Source organism: Salmo salar, chromosome 06 (assembly GCF_965601325.2).
Source record: "Salmo salar chromosome 06, fSalSal1, whole genome shotgun sequence".
NCBI classification, from domain to species: Eukaryota; Metazoa; Chordata; class Actinopteri; order Salmoniformes; family Salmonidae; genus Salmo; species Salmo salar.
The window spans coordinates 2,122,501-2,142,500 of record NC_138296.1 but is presented as its reverse complement, the minus strand read 5'-3'; the positions used below and the strand labels follow the sequence as shown (position 1 = coordinate 2,142,500).

General features: G+C 44.2%; 1 protein-coding gene across 1 annotated transcript in view; it reads right to left on the bottom strand.

Moving 5' to 3' along the window:
* LOC106596204 (glutamate receptor ionotropic, NMDA 2A-like) overlaps positions 1-20,000 on the bottom strand; it is a 266,124-nt gene that overhangs the window by 33,863 nt on the left and 212,261 nt on the right. The window contains 2 exon segments of the mRNA XM_082976231.1: positions 11,507-11,660; positions 13,171-13,342. Of these exon segments, the coding sequence (XP_082832357.1) occupies positions 11,507-11,660; positions 13,171-13,342 (326 nt within the window).

The window sequence follows — 20,000 nt, the reverse complement described above, 5'->3', positions numbered from 1 at the left end:
GTTAGTGGTGCTGTATAGATCAGTCCTGTCTTCCTCCATACTGTTAGTGGTGCTGTATAGATCAGTCCTGTCTTCCTCCATACTGTTAGTGGTGCTGTATAGATCAGTCCTGTCTTCCTCTATACTGTTAGTGGTGCTGTATAGATCAGTCCTGTCTTCCTCCATACTGTTAGTGGTGCTGTATAGATCAGTCCTGTCTTCCTCCATACTGTTAGTGGTGCTGTATAGATCAGTCCTGTCTTCCTCTATACTGTTAGTGGTGCTGTATAGATCAGTCCTGTCTTCCTCCATACTGTTAGTGGTGCTGTATAGATCAGTCCTGTCTTCCTCCATACTGTTAGTGGTGCTGTATAGATCAGTCCTGTCTTCCTCCATACTGTTAGTGGTGCTGTATAGATCAGTCCTGTCTTCCTCCATACTGTTAGTGGTGCTGTATAGATCAGTCCTGTCTTCCTCCATACTGTTAGTGGTGCTGTATAGATCAGTCCTGTCTTCCTCCATACTGTTAGAGGTGCTGTATAGATCAGTCCTGTCTTCCTCTCATACTGTTAGTGGTGCTGTATAGATCAGTCCTGTCTTCCTCTATACTGTTAGTGGTGCTGTATAGATCAGTCCTGTCTTCCTCCATACTGTTAGTGGTGCTGTATAGATCAGTCCTGTCTTCCTCTATACTGTTAGTGGTGCTGTATAGATCAGTCCTGTCTTCCTCCATACTGTTAGTGGTGCTGTATAGATCAGTCCTGTCTTCCTCTATACTGTTAGTGGTGCTGTATAGATCAGTCCTGTCTTCCTCCACACTGTTAGTGGTGCTGTATAGATCAGTCCTGTCTTCCTCCATACTGTTAGTGGTGCTGTATAGATCAGTCCTGTCTTCCTCCATACTGTTAGTGGTGCTGTATAGATCAGTCCTGTCTTCCTCCATACTGTTAGTGGTGCTGTATAGATCAGTCCTGTCTTCCTCTATACTGTTAGTGGTGCTGTATAGATCAGTCCTGTCTTCCTCTATACTGTTAGTGGTGCTGTATAGATCAGTCCTGTCTTCCTCCATATTGTTAGTGGTGCTGTATAGATCAGTCCTGTCTTCCTCTATACTGTTAGTGGTGCTGTATAGATCAGTCCTGTCTTCCTCCATACTGTTAGTGGTGCTGTATAGATCAGTCCTGTCTTCCTCATACTGTTAGTGGTGCTGTATAGATCAGTCCTGTCTTCCTCTATACTGTTAGTGGTGCTGTATAGATCAGTCCTGTCTTCCTCCATACTGTTAGTGGTGCTGTATAGATCAGTCCTGTCTTCCTCCATACTGTTAGTGGTGCTGTATAGATCAGTCCTGTCTTCCTCCATACTGTTAGAGGTGCTGTATAGATCAGTCCTGTCTTCCTCCATACTGTTAGTGGTGCTGTATAGATCAGTCCTGTCTTCCTCTATACTGTTAGTGGTGCTGTATAGATCAGTCCTGTCTTGTCCTGTCTTCCTCATACTGTTAGTGGTGCTGTATAGATCAGTCCTGTCTTCCTCTATACTGTTAGCGGTGCTGTATAGATCAGTAATATCTTCCTCTATACTGTTAGTGGTGCTGTATAGATCAGTCCTGTCTTCCTCTATACTGTTAGTGGTGCTGTATAGATCAGTCCTGTCTTCCTCTATACTGTTAGTGGTGCTGTATAGATCAGTCCTGTCTTCCTCTATACTGTTAGTGGTGCTGTATAGATCAGTCCTGTCTTCCTCCATACTGTTAGTGGTGCTGTATAGATCAGTCCTGTCTTCCTCCATACTGTTAGTGGTGCTGTATAGATCAGTCCTGTCTTCCTCCATACTGTTAGTGGTGCTGTATAGATCAGTCCTGTCTTCCTCCATACTGTTAGTGGTGCTGTATAGATCAGTCCTGTCTTCCTCCATACTTGTTAGTGGTGCTGTATAGATCAGTCCTGTCTTCCTCTATACTGTTAGTGGTGCTGTATAGATCAGTCCTGTCTTCCTCTATACTGTTAGTGGTGCTGTATAGATCAGTCCTGTCTTCCTCTATACTGTTAGTGGTGCTGTATAGATCAGTCCTGTCTTCCTCCATACTGTTAGTGGTGCTGTATAGATCAGTCCTGTCTTCCTCCATACTGTTAGTGGTGCTGTATAGATCAGTCCTGTCTTCCTCCATACTGTTAGTGGTGCTGTATAGATCAGTCCTGTCTTCCTCCATACTGTTAGTGGTGCTGTATAGATCAGTCCTGTCTTCCTCTATACTGTTAGTGGTGCTGTATAGATCAGTCCTGTCTTGTCCTGTCTTCCTCTATACTGTTAGTGGTGCTGTATAGATCAGTCCTGTCTTCCTCTATACTGTTAGCGGTGCTGTATAGATCAGTAATATCTTCCTATATACTGTTAGTGGTGCTGTATAGATCAGTCCTGTCTTCCTCTATACTGTTAGTGGTGCTGTATAGATCAGTCCTGTCTTCCTCCATACTGTTAGTGGTGCTGTATAGATCAGTCCTGTCTTCCTCTATACTGTTAGTGGTGCTGTATAGATCAGTCCTGTCTTCCTCCACTACTGTTAGTGGTGCTGTATAGATCAGTCCTGTCTTCCTCCATACTGTTAGTGGTGCTGTATAGATCAGTCCTGTCTTCCTCCATACTTGTTAGTGGTGCTGTATAGATCAGTCCTGTCTTCCTCCATACTGTTAGTGGTGCTGTATAGATCAGTCCTGTCTTCCTCTATACTGTTAGTGGTGCTGTATAGATCAGTCCTGTCTTCCTCTATACTGTTAGTGGTGCTGTATAGATCAGTCCTGTCTTCCTCCATACTGTTAGTGGTGCTGTATAGATCAGTCCTGTCTTCCTCTATACTGTTAGTGGTGCTGTATAGATCAGTCCTGTCTTCCTCTATACTGTTAGTGGTGCTGTATAGATCAGTCCTGTCTTCCTCTATACTGTTAGTGGTGCTGTATAGATCAGTCCTGTCTTCCTCCATACTGTTAGTGGTGCTGTATAGATCAGTCCTGTCTTCCTCCATACTGTTAGTGGTGCTGTATAGATCAGTCCTGTCTTCCTCCATACTGTTAGAGGTGCTGTATAGATCAGTCCTGTCTTCCTCCATACTGTTAGTGGTGCTGTATAGATCAGTCCTGTCTTCCTCTATACTGTTAGTGGTGCTGTATAGATCAGTCCTGTCTTGTCCTGTCTTCCTCTATACTGTTAGTGCTGCTGTATAGATCAGTCCTGTCTTCCTCTATACTGTTAGGGTGCTGTATAGATCAGTAATATCTTCCTTATACTGTTAGTGGTGCTGTATAGATCAGTCCTGTCTTCCTCCATACTGTTAGTGGTGCTGTATAGATCAGTCCTGTCTTCCTCCATACTGTTAGTGGTGCTGTATAGATCAGTCCTGTCTTCCTCCATACTGTTAGTGGTGCTGTATAGATCAGTCCTGTCTTCCTCCATACTGTTAGTGGTGCTGTATAGATCAGTCCTGTCTTCCTCCATACTGTTAGTGGTGCTGTATAGATCAGTCCTGTCTTCCTCATACTGTTAGTGGTGCTGTATAGATCAGTCCTGTCTTCTTCTATACTGTTAGTGTGCTGTATAGATCAGTCCTGTCTTCCTCTATACTGTTAGTGGTGCTGTATAGATCAGTCCTGTCTTCCTCTATACTGTTAGTGGTGCTGTATAGATCAGTCCTGTCTTCCTCTATACTGTTAGTGGTGCTGTATAGATCAGTCCTGTCTTCCTCCATACTGTTAGTGGTGCTGTATAGATCAGTCCTGTCTTCCTCTATACTGTTAGTGGTGCTGTATAGATCAGTCCTGTCTTCCTCTATACTGTTAGTGGTGCTGTATAGATCAGTCCTGTCTTCCTCTATACTGTTAGTGGTGCTGTATAGATCAGTCCTGTCTTCCTCCATACTGTTAGTGGTGCTGTATAGATCAGTCCTGTCTTCCTCTATACTGTTAGTGGTGCTGTATAGATCAGTCCTGTCTTCCTCTATACTGTTAGTGGTGCTGTATAGATCAGTCCTGTCTTCCTCTATACTGTTAGTGGTGCTGTATAGATCAGTCCTGTCTTCCTCCATACTGTTAGTGGTGCTGTATAGATCAGTCCTGTCTTCCTCCATACTGTTAGTGGTGCTGTATAGATCAGTCCTGTCTTCCTCCATACTGTTAGAGGTGCTGTATAGATCAGTCCTGTCTTCCTCCATACTGTTAGTGGTGCTGTATAGATCAGTCCTGTCTTCCTCTATACTGTTAGTGGTGCTGTATAGATCAGTCCTGTCTTGTCCTGTCTTCCTCTATACTGTTAGTGCTGCTGTATAGATCAGTCCTGTCTTCCTCTATACTGTTAGTGGTGCTGTATAGATCAGTCCTGTCTTCCTCCATACTGTTAGTGGTGCTGTATAGATCAGTCCTGTCTTCCTCTATACTGTTAGTGGTGCTGTATAGATCAGTCCTGTCTTCCTCCATACTGTTAGTGGTGCTGTATAGATCAGTCCTGTCTTCCTCCATACTGTTAGTGGTGCTGTATAGATCAGTCCTGTCTTCCTCCATACTGTTAGTGGTGCTGTATAGATCAGTCCTGTCTTCCTCCATACTGTTAGTGGTGCTGTATAGATCAGTCCTGTCTTCCTCTATACTGTTAGTGGTGCTGTATAGATCAGTCCTGTCTTCCTCTATACTGTTAGTGGTGCTGTATAGATCAGTCCTGTCTTCCTCTATACTGTTAGTGGTGCTGTATAGATCAGTCCTGTCTTCCTCCATACTGTTAGTGGTGCTGTATAGATCAGTCCTGTCTTCCTCATACTGTTAGTGGTGCTGTATAGATCAGTCCTGTCTTCCTCTATACTGTTAGTGGTGCTGTATAGATCAGTCCTGTCTTCCTCTATACTGTTAGTGGTGCTGTATAGATCAGTCCTGTCTTCCTCCATACTGTTAGTGGTGCTGTATAGATCAGTCCTGTCTTCCTCTATACTGTTAGTGGTGCTGTATAGATCAGTCCTGTCTTCCTCCATACTGTTAGTGGTGCTGTATAGATCAGTCCTGTCTTCCTCTATACTGTTAGTGGTGCTGTATAGATCAGTCCTGTCTTCCTCCATACTGTTAGTGGTGCTGTATAGATCAGTCCTGTCTTCCTCCATACTGTTAGTGGTGCTGTATAGATCAGTCCTGTCTTCCTCTATACTGTTAGTGGTGCTGTATAGATCAGTCCTGTCTTCCTCTATACTGTTAGTGGTGCTGTATAGATCAGTCCTGTCTTCCTCAACTGTTAGGTGCGTATAGATCAGTCCTGTCTTCCTCATACTGTTAGTGGTGCTGTATAGATCAGTCCTGTCTTCCTCCATACTGTTAGTGGTGCTGTATAGATCAGTCCTGTCTTCCTCTATACTGTTAGTGGTGCTGTATAGATCAGTCCTGTCTTCCTCTATACTGTTAGTGGTGCTGTATAGATCAGTCCTGTCTTCCTCCATACTGTTAGTGGTGCTGTATAGATCAGTCCTGTCTTCCTCCATACTGTTAGTGGTGCTGTATAGATCAGTCCTGTCTTCCTCCATACTGTTAGTGGTGCTGTATAGATCAGTCCTGTCTTCCTCTATACTGTTAGTGGTGCTGTATAGATCAGTCCTGTCTTCCTCTATACTGTTAGTGGTGCTGTATAGATCAGTCCTGTCTTCCTACATACTGTTAGTGGTGCTGTATAGATCAGTCCTGTCTTCCTCCATACTGTTAGTGGTGCTGTATAGATCAGTCCTGTCTTCCTCCATACTGTTAGTGGTGCTGTATAGATCAGTCCTGTCTTCCTCCATACTGTTAGTGGTGCTGTATAGATCAGTCCTGTCTTCCTCTATACTGTTAGTGGTGCTGTATAGATCAGTCCTGTCTTCCTCCATACTGTTAGTGGTGCTGTATAGATCAGTCCTGTCTTCCTCCAACTGTTAGGGTGCTGTATAGATCAGTCCTGTCTTCCTCCATACTGTTAGGGTGCTGTATAGATCAGTCCTGTCTTCCTCTATACTGTTAGTGGTGCTGTATAGATCAGTCCTGTCTTCCTCTATACTGTTAGTGGTGCTGTATAGATCAGTCCTGTCTTCCTCCATACTGTTAGTGGTGCTGTATAGATCAGTCCTGTCTTCCTCTATACTGTTAGTGGTGCTGTATAGATCAGTCCTGTCTTCCTCTATACTGTTAGTGGTGCTGTATAGATCAGTCCTGTCTTCCTCCATACTGTTAGTGGTGCTGTATAGATCAGTCCTGTCTTCCTCCATACTGTTAGTGGTGCTGTATAGATCAGTCCTGTCTTCCTCATACTGTTAGGGTGCTGTATAGATCAGTCCTGTCTTCCTCTATACTGTTAGTGGTGCTGTATAGATCAGTCCTGTCTTCCTCTATACTGTTAGTGGTGCTGTATAGATCAGTCCTGTCTTCCTCTATACTGTTAGTGGTGCTGTATAGATCAGTCCTGTCTTCCTCCATACTGTTAGTGGTGCTGTATAGATCAGTCCTGTCTTCCTCCATACTGTTAGTGGTGCTGTATAGATCAGTCCTGTCTTCCTCCATACTGTTAGTGGTGCTGTATAGATCAGTCCTGTCTTCCTCAACTGTTAGGGTGCTGTATAGATCAGTCCTGTCTTCCTCCATACTGTTAGAGGTGCTGTATAGATCAGTCCTGTCTTCCTCTATACTGTTAGTGGTGCTGTATAGATCAGTCATGTCTTCCTCTATACTGTTAGTGGTGCTGTATAGATCAGTCCTGTCTTCCTACATACTGTTAGTGGTGCTGTATAGATCAGTCCTGTCTTCCTCCATACTGTTAGTGGTGCTGTATAGATCAGTCCTGTCTTCCTCCATACTGTTAGTGGTGCTGTATAGATCAGTCCTGTCTTCCTCTATACTGTTAGTGGTGCTGTATAGATCAGTCCTGTCTTCCTCTATACTGTTAGTGGTGCTGTATAGATCAGTCCTGTCTTCCTCTATACTGTTAGTGGTGCTGTAAATCTCAGTCCTGTCTTGTCCTGTCTTCCTCCATACTGTTAGTGGTGCTGTGTGTGTTATTGAAGTCAACAGATGCAGCATGTATTCATAGAATACAACACAATCTGTCAGGTGGAACAACACAATCTGTCAGGTGGAATAACACAATCTGTCAGGTAGTGGAATAACACAATCTGTCTGGTAGTGGAACAACACAATCTGTCAGGTGGAACAACACAATCTGTCAGGTAGTGGAACAACACAATCTGTCAGGTGGAACAACACAATCTGTCAGGTGGTGGAATAACACAATCTGTCAGGTGGAATAACACAATCTGTCAGGTGGAACAACACAATCTGTCAGGTAGTGGAACAACACAATATGTCAGGTGGAATAACACAATCTGTCAGGTGGAACAACACAATCTGACAGGTGGAATAACACAATCTGTCAGGTGGTGGAATAACACAATCTGTCAGGTGGTGGAATAACACAATCTGTCAGGTGGTGGAATAACACAATCTGTCAGGTGGTGGAATAACACAATCTGTCAGGTGGTGGAATAACACAATCTGTCAGGTGGTGGAATAACACAATCTGTCAGGTGGTGGAATAACACAATCTGTCAGGTGGTGGAACAACACAATCTGTCAGGTGGTGGAATAACACAATCTGTCAGGTGGAACAACACAATCTGTCAGGTGGTGGAATAACACAATCTGTCAGGTGGTGGAATAACACAATCTGTCAGGTGGAACAACACAATCTGTCAGGTGGAATAACACAATCTGTCAGGTGGTGGAATAACACAATCTGTCAGTTGGAATAACACAATCTGTCAGGTGGAACAACACAATCTGTCAGGTAGTGGAACAACACATTCTGTCAGGTGGAATAACACAATCTGTCAGGTGGTGGAATAACACAATCTGTCAGTTGGAATAACACAATCTGTCAGGTAGTGGAATAACACAATCTGTCAGGTGGTGGAACAACACAATCTGTCAGGTGGAACAACACAATCTGTCAGGTGGAATAACACAATCTGTCAGGTGGTGGAACAACACAATCTGTCAGGTGGAATAACACAATCTGTCAGGTGGAATAACACAATCTGTCAGGTGGAATAACACAATCTGTCAGGTGGTGGAATAACACAATCTGTCAGGTGGAATAACACAATCTGTCAGGTGGAACAACACAATCTGTCAGGTAGTGGAACAACACAATCTGTCAGGTGGAATAACACAATCTGTCAGGTGGAACAACACAATCTGTCAGGTGGAACAACACAATCTGTCAGGTGGAATAACACAATCTGTCAGGTGGTGGAATAACACAATCTGTCAGGTGGAACAACACAATCTGTCAGGTGGAACAACACAATCTGTCAGGTGGAACAACACAATCTGTCAGGTGGAACAACACAATCTGTCAGGTGGAATAACACAATCTGTCAGGTGGTGGAATAACACAATCTGTCAGGTGGAACAACACAATCTGTCAGGTGGTGGAATAACACAATCTGTCAGGTGGTGGAATAACACAATCTGTCAGGTGGAATAACACAATCTGTCAGGTGGAATAACACAATCTGTCAGGTGGAATAACACAATCTGTCAGGTGGTGGAATAACACAATCTGTCAGGTGGTGGAATAACACAATCTGTCAGGTGGAATAACACAATCTGTCAGGTGGAACAACACAATCTGTCAGGTGGAACAACACAATCTGTCAGGTGGAATAACACAATCTGTCAGGTGGTGGAACAACACAATCTGTCAGGTGGAACAACACAATCTGTCAGGTGGTGGAATAACACAATCTGTCAGGTGGTGGAATAACACAATCTGTCAGGTGGAATAACACAATCTGTCAGGTGGAATAACACAATCTGTCAGGTGGAATAACACAATCTGTCAGGTGGTGGAATAACACAATCTGTCAGGTGGTGGAATAACACAATCTGTCAGGTGGAACAACACAATCTGTCAGGTGGAATAACACAATCTGTCAGGTGGAACAACACAATCTGTCAGGTGGAACAACACAATCTGTCAGGTGGAATAACACAATCTGTCAGGTGGAATAACACAATCTGTCAGGTGGAACAACACAATCTGTCAGGTGGTGGAACAACACAATCTGTCAGGTGGTGGAATAACACAATCTGTCAGGTGGAATAACACAATCTGTCAGGTGGAACAACACAATCTGTCAGGTAGTGGAATAACACAATCTGTCAGGTGGAACAACACAATCTGTCAGGTAGTGGAATAACACAATCTGTCAGGTAGTGGAATAACACAATCTGTCAGGTGGAACAACACAATCTGTCAGGTAGTGGAACAACACAATCTGTCAGGTGGAATAACACAATCTGTCAGGTGGAATAACACAATCTGTCAGGTGGAACAACACAATCTGTCAGGTAGTGGAACAACACAATCTGTCAGGTGGAACAACACAATCTGTCAGGTGGAATAACACAATCTGTCAGGTGGAATAACACAATCTGTCAGGTAGTGGAATAACACAATCTGTCAGGTAGTGGAATAACACAATCTGTCTGGTAGTGGAATAACACAATCTGTCAGGTGGTGGAATAACACAATCTGTCAGGTGGAATAACACAATCTGTCAGGTAGTGGAATAACACAATCTGTCAGGTAGTGGAATAACACAATCTGTCTGGTAGTGGAATAACACAATCTGTCAGGTGGTGGAATAACACAATCTGTCAGGTGGTGGAATAACACAATCTGTCTGGTAGTGGAACAACACAATCTGTCAGGTGGAATAACACAATCTGTCAGGTAGTGGAATAACACAATCTGTCAGGTAGTGGAATAACACAATCTGTCTGGTAGTGGAATAACACAATCTGTCAGGTGGTGGAATAACACAATCTGTCAGGTGGAATAACACAATCTGTCAGGTAGTGGAATAACACAATCTGTCAGGTAGTGGAATAACACAATCTGTCTGGTAGTGGAATAACACAATCTGTCAGGTGGTGGAATAACACAATCTGTCAGGTGGTGGAATAACACAATCTGTCTGGTAGTGGAACAACACAATCTGTCAGGTGGAATAACACAATCTGTCAGGTGGAATAACACAATCTGTCAGGTAGTGGAATAACACAATCTGTCAGGTGGAACAACACAATCTGTCAGGTAGTGGAACAACACAATCTGTCAGGTGGAACAACACAATCTGTCAGGTAGTGGAACAACACAATCTGTCAGGTAGTGGAACAACACAATCTGTCAGGTGGAATAACACAATCTGTCAGGTGGTGGAATAACACAATCTGTCAGGTGGAATAACACAATCTGTCAGGTGGAACAACACAATCTGTCAGGTGGAATAACACAATCTGTCAGGTAGTGGAACAACACAATCTGTCAGGTGGTGGAACAACACAATCTGTCAGGTAGTGGAATAACACAATCTGTCAGGTAGTGGAATAACACAATCTGTCAGGTGGAACAACACAATCTGTCAGGTAGTGGAATAACACAATCTGTCAGGTGGAACAACACAATCTGTCAGGTAGTGGAATAACACAATCTGTCAGGTAGTGGAATAACACAATCTGTCAGGTGGAACAACACAATCTGTCAGGTAGTGGAACAACACAATCTGTCAGGTGGAATAACACAATCTGTCAGGTGGAATAACACAATCTGTCAGGTGGAACAACACAATCTGTCAGGTAGTGGAACAACACAATCTGTCAGGTGGAACAACACAATCTGTCAGGTGGAATAACACAATCTGTCAGGTGGAATAACACAATCTGTCAGGTAGTGGAATAACACAATCTGTCAGGTAGTGGAATAACACAATCTGTCTGGTAGTGGAATAACACAATCTGTCAGGTGGTGGAATAACACAATCTGTCAGGTGGAATAACACAATCTGTCAGGTAGTGGAATAACACAATCTGTCAGGTAGTGGAATAACACAATCTGTCTGGTAGTGGAATAACACAATCTGTCAGGTGGTGGAATAACACAATCTGTCAGGTGGTGGAATAACACAATCTGTCTGGTAGTGGAACAACACAATCTGTCAGGTGGAATAACACAATCTGTCAGGTAGTGGAATAACACAATCTGTCAGGTAGTGGAATAACACAATCTGTCTGGTAGTGGAATAACACAATCTGTCAGGTGGTGGAATAACACAATCTGTCAGGTGGAATAACACAATCTGTCAGGTAGTGGAATAACACAATCTGTCAGGTAGTGGAATAACACAATCTGTCTGGTAGTGGAATAACACAATCTGTCAGGTGGTGGAATAACACAATCTGTCAGGTGGTGGAATAACACAATCTGTCTGGTAGTGGAACAACACAATCTGTCAGGTGGAATAACACAATCTGTCAGGTGGAATAACACAATCTGTCAGGTAGTGGAATAACACAATCTGTCAGGTGGAACAACACAATCTGTCAGGTAGTGGAACAACACAATCTGTCAGGTAGTGGAACAACACAGACACACACAGACAACCCAAATCTCCCCAAAACACGGCGAGGGTTACCAAGAAAGGCGGACGGGGAGACGGTTCCGTTGCTACGGGAAACCATGACACTTATTCCAGTTTCCACGAACGGGACGGAGAAATCGATGACCTCAGAACGCTCCTCATTGATCGTCAGAGAGCCGACGGCCATGACAGCTTTCTTATAGACCACCTGGGAGGGAGGGATGTAGGGAAGGATAGAGGGAGGAGGGAGGATGGATGGATGGAAGGAAGGAAGGAAGGAAGGAAGGAAGGAAGGAAGGAAGGAAGGAAGGAAGGAAGGAAGGAAGGAAGGAAGGAAGGAAGGAAGGAAGGAAGGAAGGAAGGAAGGAAGGAAGGAAGGAAGGAAGGAAGGAAGGAAGGAAGGAAGGAAGGAAGGAAGGAAAAGAGAGAGGGAAGATGGAGGGAAGGAGAAAGTGAGAGAGAGAGGAGGGAGGGATGGAGAGAGGGAGGATGGAGGGAGGGAAGGAGAGGGGGAGCAGGGAGGGAGGGAGGAGAGAGGTGAGTGAGAGAGGGAGGAGGGAGTGAAGGAGAGAGGGAGGAAAAGAGAAAGAGAGAGAGAGAGAGGATGGAGAGTGGGAGAGTGGGGGGAGAAAGACGGAGAGAGATGGAGTGAAGGAGGGAGAGACAAATTCTGGGTTAATCTTTAATCTAGTGTGTTAGCATGTTGTTGCTGATGTCGTTCGTAGGAAGTCACTGCTGCATATTATGATGCTACAGTATATTGCTGAGTCTACCTTTAGCCATTAGCTAAACACAGTAAAATGATGCTACAGTGTTTTGCTGAGTCTACCTTTAGCCATTAGCTAAACACAGTAAAATGATGCTACAGTATATTGCTGAGACTAGCCTTTAGCCATTAGCTAGACACAGTAAAATGATGCTACAGTGTTTTGCTGAGACTAGCCTTTAGCCATTAGCTAAACACAGTAAAATGATGCTACAGTGTTTTGCTAAGACTAGCCTTTAGCCATTAGCTAGACACAGTAAAATGATGCTACAGTGTTTTGCTGAGACTAGCCTTTAGCCATTAGCTAAACACAGTAAAATGATGCTACAGTGTTTTGCTGAGACTAGCCTTTAGCCATTAGCTAAACACAGTAAAATGATGCTACAGTGTTTTGCTGAGACTAGCCTTTAGCCATTAGCTAAACACAGTAAAATGATGCTACAGTGTTTTGCTGAGACTAGCCTTTAGCCATTAGCTAAACACAGTAAAATGATGCTACAGTGTTTTGCTGAGACTAGCCTTTAGCCATTAGCTAAACACAGTAAAATGATGCTACAGTGTTTTGCTGAGACTAGCCTTTAGCCATTAGCTAAACACAGTAAAATGACGCTACAGTTTATTGCGGAGACTAGCCTTTAGCCATTAGCTAAACACAGTAAAATGATGCTACAGTGTATTGCTGAGACTAGCCTTTAGCCATTAGCTAAACACAGTAAAATGATGCTACAGTATATTGCTGAGACTAGCCTTTAGCCATTAGCTAAACAGAGTAAAATGATGCTACAGTGTTTTGCTGAGACTAGCCTTTAGCCATTAGCTAAACACAGTAAAATGATACTCACTCCACTGCGTAAACTATGATGTTGTTATAACTATGAGACAGGACAGAGTAAACTAATACTCAGCTCTATGATATTATAACATATTATTAATAATAATAATAATCACTCACCTCTCCCACCATCCCGTTCCACACGTTGTTGATCTTCTTGCCATGTTTACCGTTGGTAACCAGGTAGAGATCGTAGGTGAACTTCACGTACTTGGCGATCTTCTTCAGGATGTCGATGCAGAATCCTTTACAGCACTTTTTAATGTAGGTCCCGCCCGCCTCTGTAGTGTTACTGTGGAAACAACAAGAATGACATCTGTGATTGGCTGAAACTTTACTACCCTTTGTATATAGACATCTTTCATTGGCTGAAGATTTCAGAATCCCCCCCCAACATGGACACGTCATTGGCTGAAGATTTCAGAACCCCCCCCCCCCAACATGGACACGTCATTGGCTGAAGATTTCAGAACCCCCCCCCCCCCCCCAACATGGACACGTCATTGGCTGAAGATTTCAGAACCCCCCCCCCCCCCCCACCCCCCCCAACATGGACACGTCATTGGCTTGAGAACCGCATTGGTTAAAACCCTTTTTATATGGAAATCTACCATTAGCTGAATTGTATAACCTGTTAAAATTACATTTACATTTAAGTCATTTAGCAGACGCTCTTATCCAGAGCGACTTACAAATTGGTGCATTCACCTTATGATATCCAGTGGAACAACCACTTTACAAAAGTGCATCTAAATCTTTTAAGGGGGGGTGTTAGAAGGATTACTTTATCCTATCCCAGGTATTCCTTAAAGAGGTGGGGTTTCAGGTGTCTCCGGAAGGTGGTGATTGACTCCGCTGTCCTGGCGTCGTGAGGGAGCTTGTTCCACCATTGGGGTGCCAGAGCAGCGAACCGTTTTGACTGGGCTGAGCGGGAACTGTGCTTCCTCAGAGGTAGGGAGGCCAGCAGGCCAGAGGTGGATGAACGCAGTGCCCTTGTTTGGGTGTAGGGCCTGATCAGAGCCTGAAGGTACGGAGGTGCCGTTCCCTTCACAGCTCCGTAGGCAATCACCATGGTCTTGTAGCGGATGCGAGCTTCAACTGGAAGCCAGTGGAGAGAGCGGAGGAGCGGGGTGGGCATGTGTCATTGGCTGAATTGTATAACCTGTTAAAATGGGCATGTGTCATTGGCTGACGACTTCAGAAATCCTCTGATGTCATGGAATCAGAATCTTTAGCAGACACAGTAGAACTGGACAGGTGAAACGTGATACACCAAAGCCGTGAATGGAAAGAGAGAGACAGAGATGGAGGAAGAGAGGGAGAAGAGGAGAGAGAGAGACAGAGATAGAGGGAGAAGAGAAGAGAGAGAGAGATAGAGGGAGAGAGAGACAGAGATAGAGGGAGATAGAGGGAGAAGAGAAGAGAGAGAGAGACAGAGGGAGAGAGAGAGACAGAGATAGAGAGAGACAGAGATAGAGGGAAAGAGGGAGAGAGGGAGGAGAGAAGAGAGAGAGAGATAGAGGGAGAGAGGGAGAAGAGAAGAGAGAGAGACAGAGATAGAGGGAGAGAGAGAGACAGAGATAGAGGGAGAGAGATAGAGGGAGAGAGAGAGACAGAGAGAGATTTGATCTCCATGTGATAACTGAAACAGTAAGGAAGGTTCAACTCTACCTCACACAGCTGAGAATGGCCCTTGAAATGCTGCTGTAACAGAATAGGTCTGTCTGTCCCCATGATGCTACAGTAGCAGAATAGGTCTGTCTGTCTCCATGATGCTACAGTAACAGAATAGGTCTGTCTGTCTCCATGATGCTACAGTAACAGAATAGGTCTGTCTGTCTCCATGATGCTACAGTAACAGAATAGGTCTGTCTGTCTCCATGATGCTACAGTAACAGAATAGGTCTGTCTGTCTCCATGATGCTACAGTAACAGAATAGGTCTGTCTGTCTCCATGATGCTACAGTAACAGAATAGGTCTGTCTGTTTCCATGATGCTACAGTAACAGAATAGGTCTGTCTGTCTCCATGATGCTACAGTAACAGAATAGGTCTGTCTGTTTCCATGATGCTACAGTAACAGAATAGGTCTGTCTGTCTCCATGATGCTACAGTAACAGAATAGGTCTGTCTGTTTCCATGATGCTACAGTAACAGAATAGGTCTGTCTGTCTCCATGATGCTACAGTAGCAGAATAGGTCTGTCTGTCTCCATGATGCTACAGTAACAGAATAGGTCTGTCTGTCTCCATGATGCTACAGTAACAGAATAGGTCTGTCTGTTTCCATGATGCTACAGTAACAGAATAGGTCTGTCTGTCTCCATGATGCTACAGTAACAGAATAGGTCTGTCTGTCTCCATGATGCTACAGTAACAGAATAGGTCTGTCTGTCTCCATGATGCTACAGTAGCAGAATAGGTCTGTCTCCATGATGCTACAGTAACAGAATAGGTCTGTCTGTCTCCATGATGCTACAGTAACAGAATAGGTCTGTCTGTCCCCATGATGCTACAGTAACAGAATAGGTCTGTCTGTCTCCATGATGCTACAGTAACAGAATAGGTCTGTCTGTCTCCATGATGCTACAGTAGCAGAATAGGTCTGTCTGTCTCCATGATGCTACAGTAACAGAATAGGTCTGTCTCCATGATGCTACAGTAACAGAATAGGTCTGTCTGTTTCCATGATGCTACAGTAACAGAATAGGTCTGTCTGTCTCCATGATGCTACAGTAACAGAATAGGTCTGTCTGTCTCCATGATGCTACAGTAACAGAATAGGTCTGTCTGTCTCCATGATGCTACAGTAACAGAATAGGTCTGTCTGTCTCCATGATGCTACAGTAACAGAATAGGTCTGTCTGTTTCCATGATGCTACAGTAACAGTAACAGAATAGGTCTGTCTGTTTCCATGATGCTACAGTAACAGAATAGGTCTGTCTGTCTCCATGATGCTACAGTAACAGAATAGGTCTGTCTGTCTCCATGATGCTTCTGCTTTAGCCATGTCTGTCTAATATGTCCCATGGTGTATATACTGTATATAGCTTCCTATCCTCCCTTCCCTCCTCCTCACTCCTCCTCCTCCTCGTCCTATCCTCCCTTCCCTCCTCCTCTCTCACCTCCTCTCTCCTCTCCTCCTCGTCCTATCCTCCCTTCCCTCCTCCTCACTCCTCCTCATCCTATCCTCCTCTTCCTGTCCTCCCTTCCCCTCTACCTCACTCCTCTCCTCCTCTCTAACCTCCTCTCTCCTTTCTTCCTCTTCCTCTCCTCCCTCCTCTCTCACCTCCTCTCTCCTTTCCTCCTCTTCCTAGCATCCCCAGTCCCCGGCCCAGAGAGACTGATCTAACACCTGTTTATTTAATAAATGGTCCTCGCTCTCCACAGGAGCAGAACAGACAGATAGCAGGTAGCTAGCTGTTACACACATTTCTGACCACACTGTCCTCAGGAGATTGATAGGCAAAGTGTAACATATTACTGTATTATTAAATGTAATATTCTGTACTGTATTATGGGAGCACTGTACTGTACTGGTCTGACTCACAGTACTGTACTGACTCACTGTACTGACTCACTGTACTGACTCACTGTACTGTACTGTACTGTACTGTACTGTACTGTACTGTACTGACTCACTGTACTGTACTGTACTGGTCTGACTCACAGTACTGTACTGACTCACTGTACTGACTCATTGTACTGACTCACTGTACTGTACTGTACTGTACTATACTGTACTGTACTGACTCTCAGTACTGTACTGACTCACTGTACTGTCATGGTAATGTACTGACACTGTACTGTGCTGACTCACTGTACTGACTCACTGTAATGTACTGACTCACTGTAATGTACTGACTCACTCTAATGTACTGACTCGGTGTACTGTACTGACTCACTGTACTGACTCACTGTACTGTACTAACACTGTAATATACTGACTCACTGTAATGTACTGACTCATTGTAATGTACTGACATACTGTACTGACTCACTGTACTATACTGACACTGTAATTTACTGACTCACTGTGCTGCACAGTACTGTACTTTACTGACTCACTGTACTGCACTGTACTGACTCACTGTACTGACTCACTGTACTGTACTGTACTGTACTGTACTGTACTGTACTGTACTGTACTGTACTGTACTGTACTGGCTCACTGTACTGACTCACTGTACTGCACTGTACTGACTCACTGTACTGTACTGACTCACTGTACTATACTGTACTGTACTTTACTGTACTGTACTGTACTGTACTGTACTGCACTGTACTGACTCACTGTACTGTACTGACTCACTGTACTGTACTATACTGTACTGTACTATACTGTACTGCACTGTGCTGACTCACAGTACTGTGTACTGAATCACTGTACTGCTCTGTACTGTACAGACTCACTGTACTGCTCTGTACTGTATTGTACTGACCCACTGTACTGCACTGTACTGTACTGCACTGTACTGTACTGTACTGACCCACTGTACTGCACTATACTGTACTGACTCACTAATATCTGCAGGTTCCTTGCCTCAAGGTCTTATTGGCTGTCTGCCCTGAACTGCTACACAGTAGAATTGTACACTCATTGGTGCAGAGTTGGCCAGAGTTGATCAGAGTTGTGCTGATTGGTGCAAAGTTGATCAGAGTTGATCAGAGTTGTGTCTCTCCCTCTTTTTCTATCTTCCCTCTCCCCTCCTTCCCTCTCATCTCCCCTCCTCTCCTTCCCTCTCCCCTCCTTCCCTCTCATCTCCTCTCCTCTCCTTCCCTCTCCCCTCCTTCCCTCTCCTTCCCTCTCCCCTCCTTCCCTCTCCTCTCCTTCTCTCTCCCCTCCTTCCCTCTCCTCTCCTCTCCTCTCCTCTCGTTCCCTCTCTCCTCTCCTATGTGACAGTTCTCCATGTGTAATCACCCAGCCATCTGTGTGTGTGAATCTAAGACAGCATTGTTCAAAAACAAACAAACAAACAAACAAACACACACACACACACCTGGGACCCTCATTTAACTTGTAGATATATTGTAATGAGGAAGAGATGTCCTTCAGCCGTCAAACTGACCAACTAACCACTGAAGTCCAAACAGCACTTTTATTAAAAGTCACAACGTTCTCTACAACTAAAGGGCTCTGGGACTAAAGTATAGTAGATCGGAGGACCTCTAGAATTCAAGAACTTTAGAACTCTGGAACTGTAAAATTTTACAACTAGAACTCTGGACCTGTAAAACTTTACAACTAGAACTCTGGACCTGTACAACTTTACAACTAGAACTCTGGAACTGTAAAACTTTACAACTACAACTCTGGACCTGTACAACTTTACAACTAGAACTCTGGAACTGTACAACTTTACAACTAGAACTCTGGACCTGTACAACTTTACAACTAGAACTCTGGACCTGTACAACTTTACAACTAGAACTCTGGACCTGTACAACTTTACAACTAGAACTCTGGACCTGTACAACTTTACAACTAGAACTCTGGACCTGTACAACATTACAACTAGAACTCTGGAACTGTACAACTTTACAACTAGAACTCTGGAACTGTAAAACTTTACAACTAGAACTCTGGACCTGTACAACTTTACAACTAGAACTCTGGACCTGTACAACTTTACAACTAGAACTCTGGAACTGTAGAACTTTACAACTACAACTCTGGAACTGTAAAACTTTACAACTAGAACTCTGGACCTGTACAACTTTACAACTAGAACTCTGGAACTGTACAACTTTACAACTAGAACTCTGGAACTGTACAACTTTACAACTAGAACTCTGGACCTGTACAACTTTACAACTAGAACTCTGGAACTGTACAACTTTACAACTAGAACTCTGGAACTGTACAACTTTACAACTAGAACTCTGGAACTGTAAAACTTTGGAACTCTGGGTACTGGGCAGGTTGCTAGAGATTCCAACCTTCTCTCAAACCGTATCCTGCTGAGGTCCCAATAAGTTGGTGGCAGGTAGTCTAGTGGTTAGAGGGGATGGTGGGGGGGAGTATGATAGAGATAATGGGGGATGGTGGGGGGGAGAAGGATAGAGAGAATGGGGGATGGTGAGGGTAGAAAATAGAGAGAAAAGGGGGATGGTGGGGGGAGAGAGAGAAGGAGAGAAAGAGAGAGAGAGATAGATAAACAGAGAGACAGACAGACAGAGAGACACAGAGAGGCACAGAGAGATGGATAGAGAAAGAGCGAAAGAGAGAGAGAGAGAGAGAGAGAGAGAGAGAGAGAGAGAGAGACAGGGTCACCCAGAGAGAGTAGGGTCCTCTCTGGGTAGCTCTAAATCTGTCCAGGTCTGATGATACGATAGTCCTGGGACAGAGAGGGTCATGGGATATGGAGCTGCAACACTAATCCTACAAACACCTGACATTAACACACACACACACACAGTCACACACACTCCTGTTCTATAAGAGGTCTGTGTTAAATATAGAGTCTGCAGTTGTCTGTGGTCGGTCGATAGAGGATCCTCTCTGAATCAATTTATGACTACTTTCTCTTTAATTACTGGCGACAGAGAGAGACAGAGAGACAGAGAGAGAGAGAGAGACAGAGAGAGAGAGACAGAGAGAGAGACAGAGAGACAGAGAGACAGAGAGAGACAGAGAGACAGAGAGCGACAGAGACAGAGAGAGACAGAGAGAGACAGAGAGAGTATTCAGACCCCTTGACTTTTTCCACATTTTGTTAGGTTACAGCCTTATTCTAAATTTGAAAAAATAGTTTTTTTCTCCCCTCATCAAGCTACACACAATACCCCATAATGACAAAGTAAAAAAATATGAAATATCCCATGTCCATAAGTATTCAGACCCTTTCCTCAGTACTTTGTTGAAGCGCCTTTGGCAGCGATTACAGCCTGGGTTCTATATCCTTCCATCTCTTCTCCTCCCCTCTGTTCTGTCCTGGTTTGATTACCAC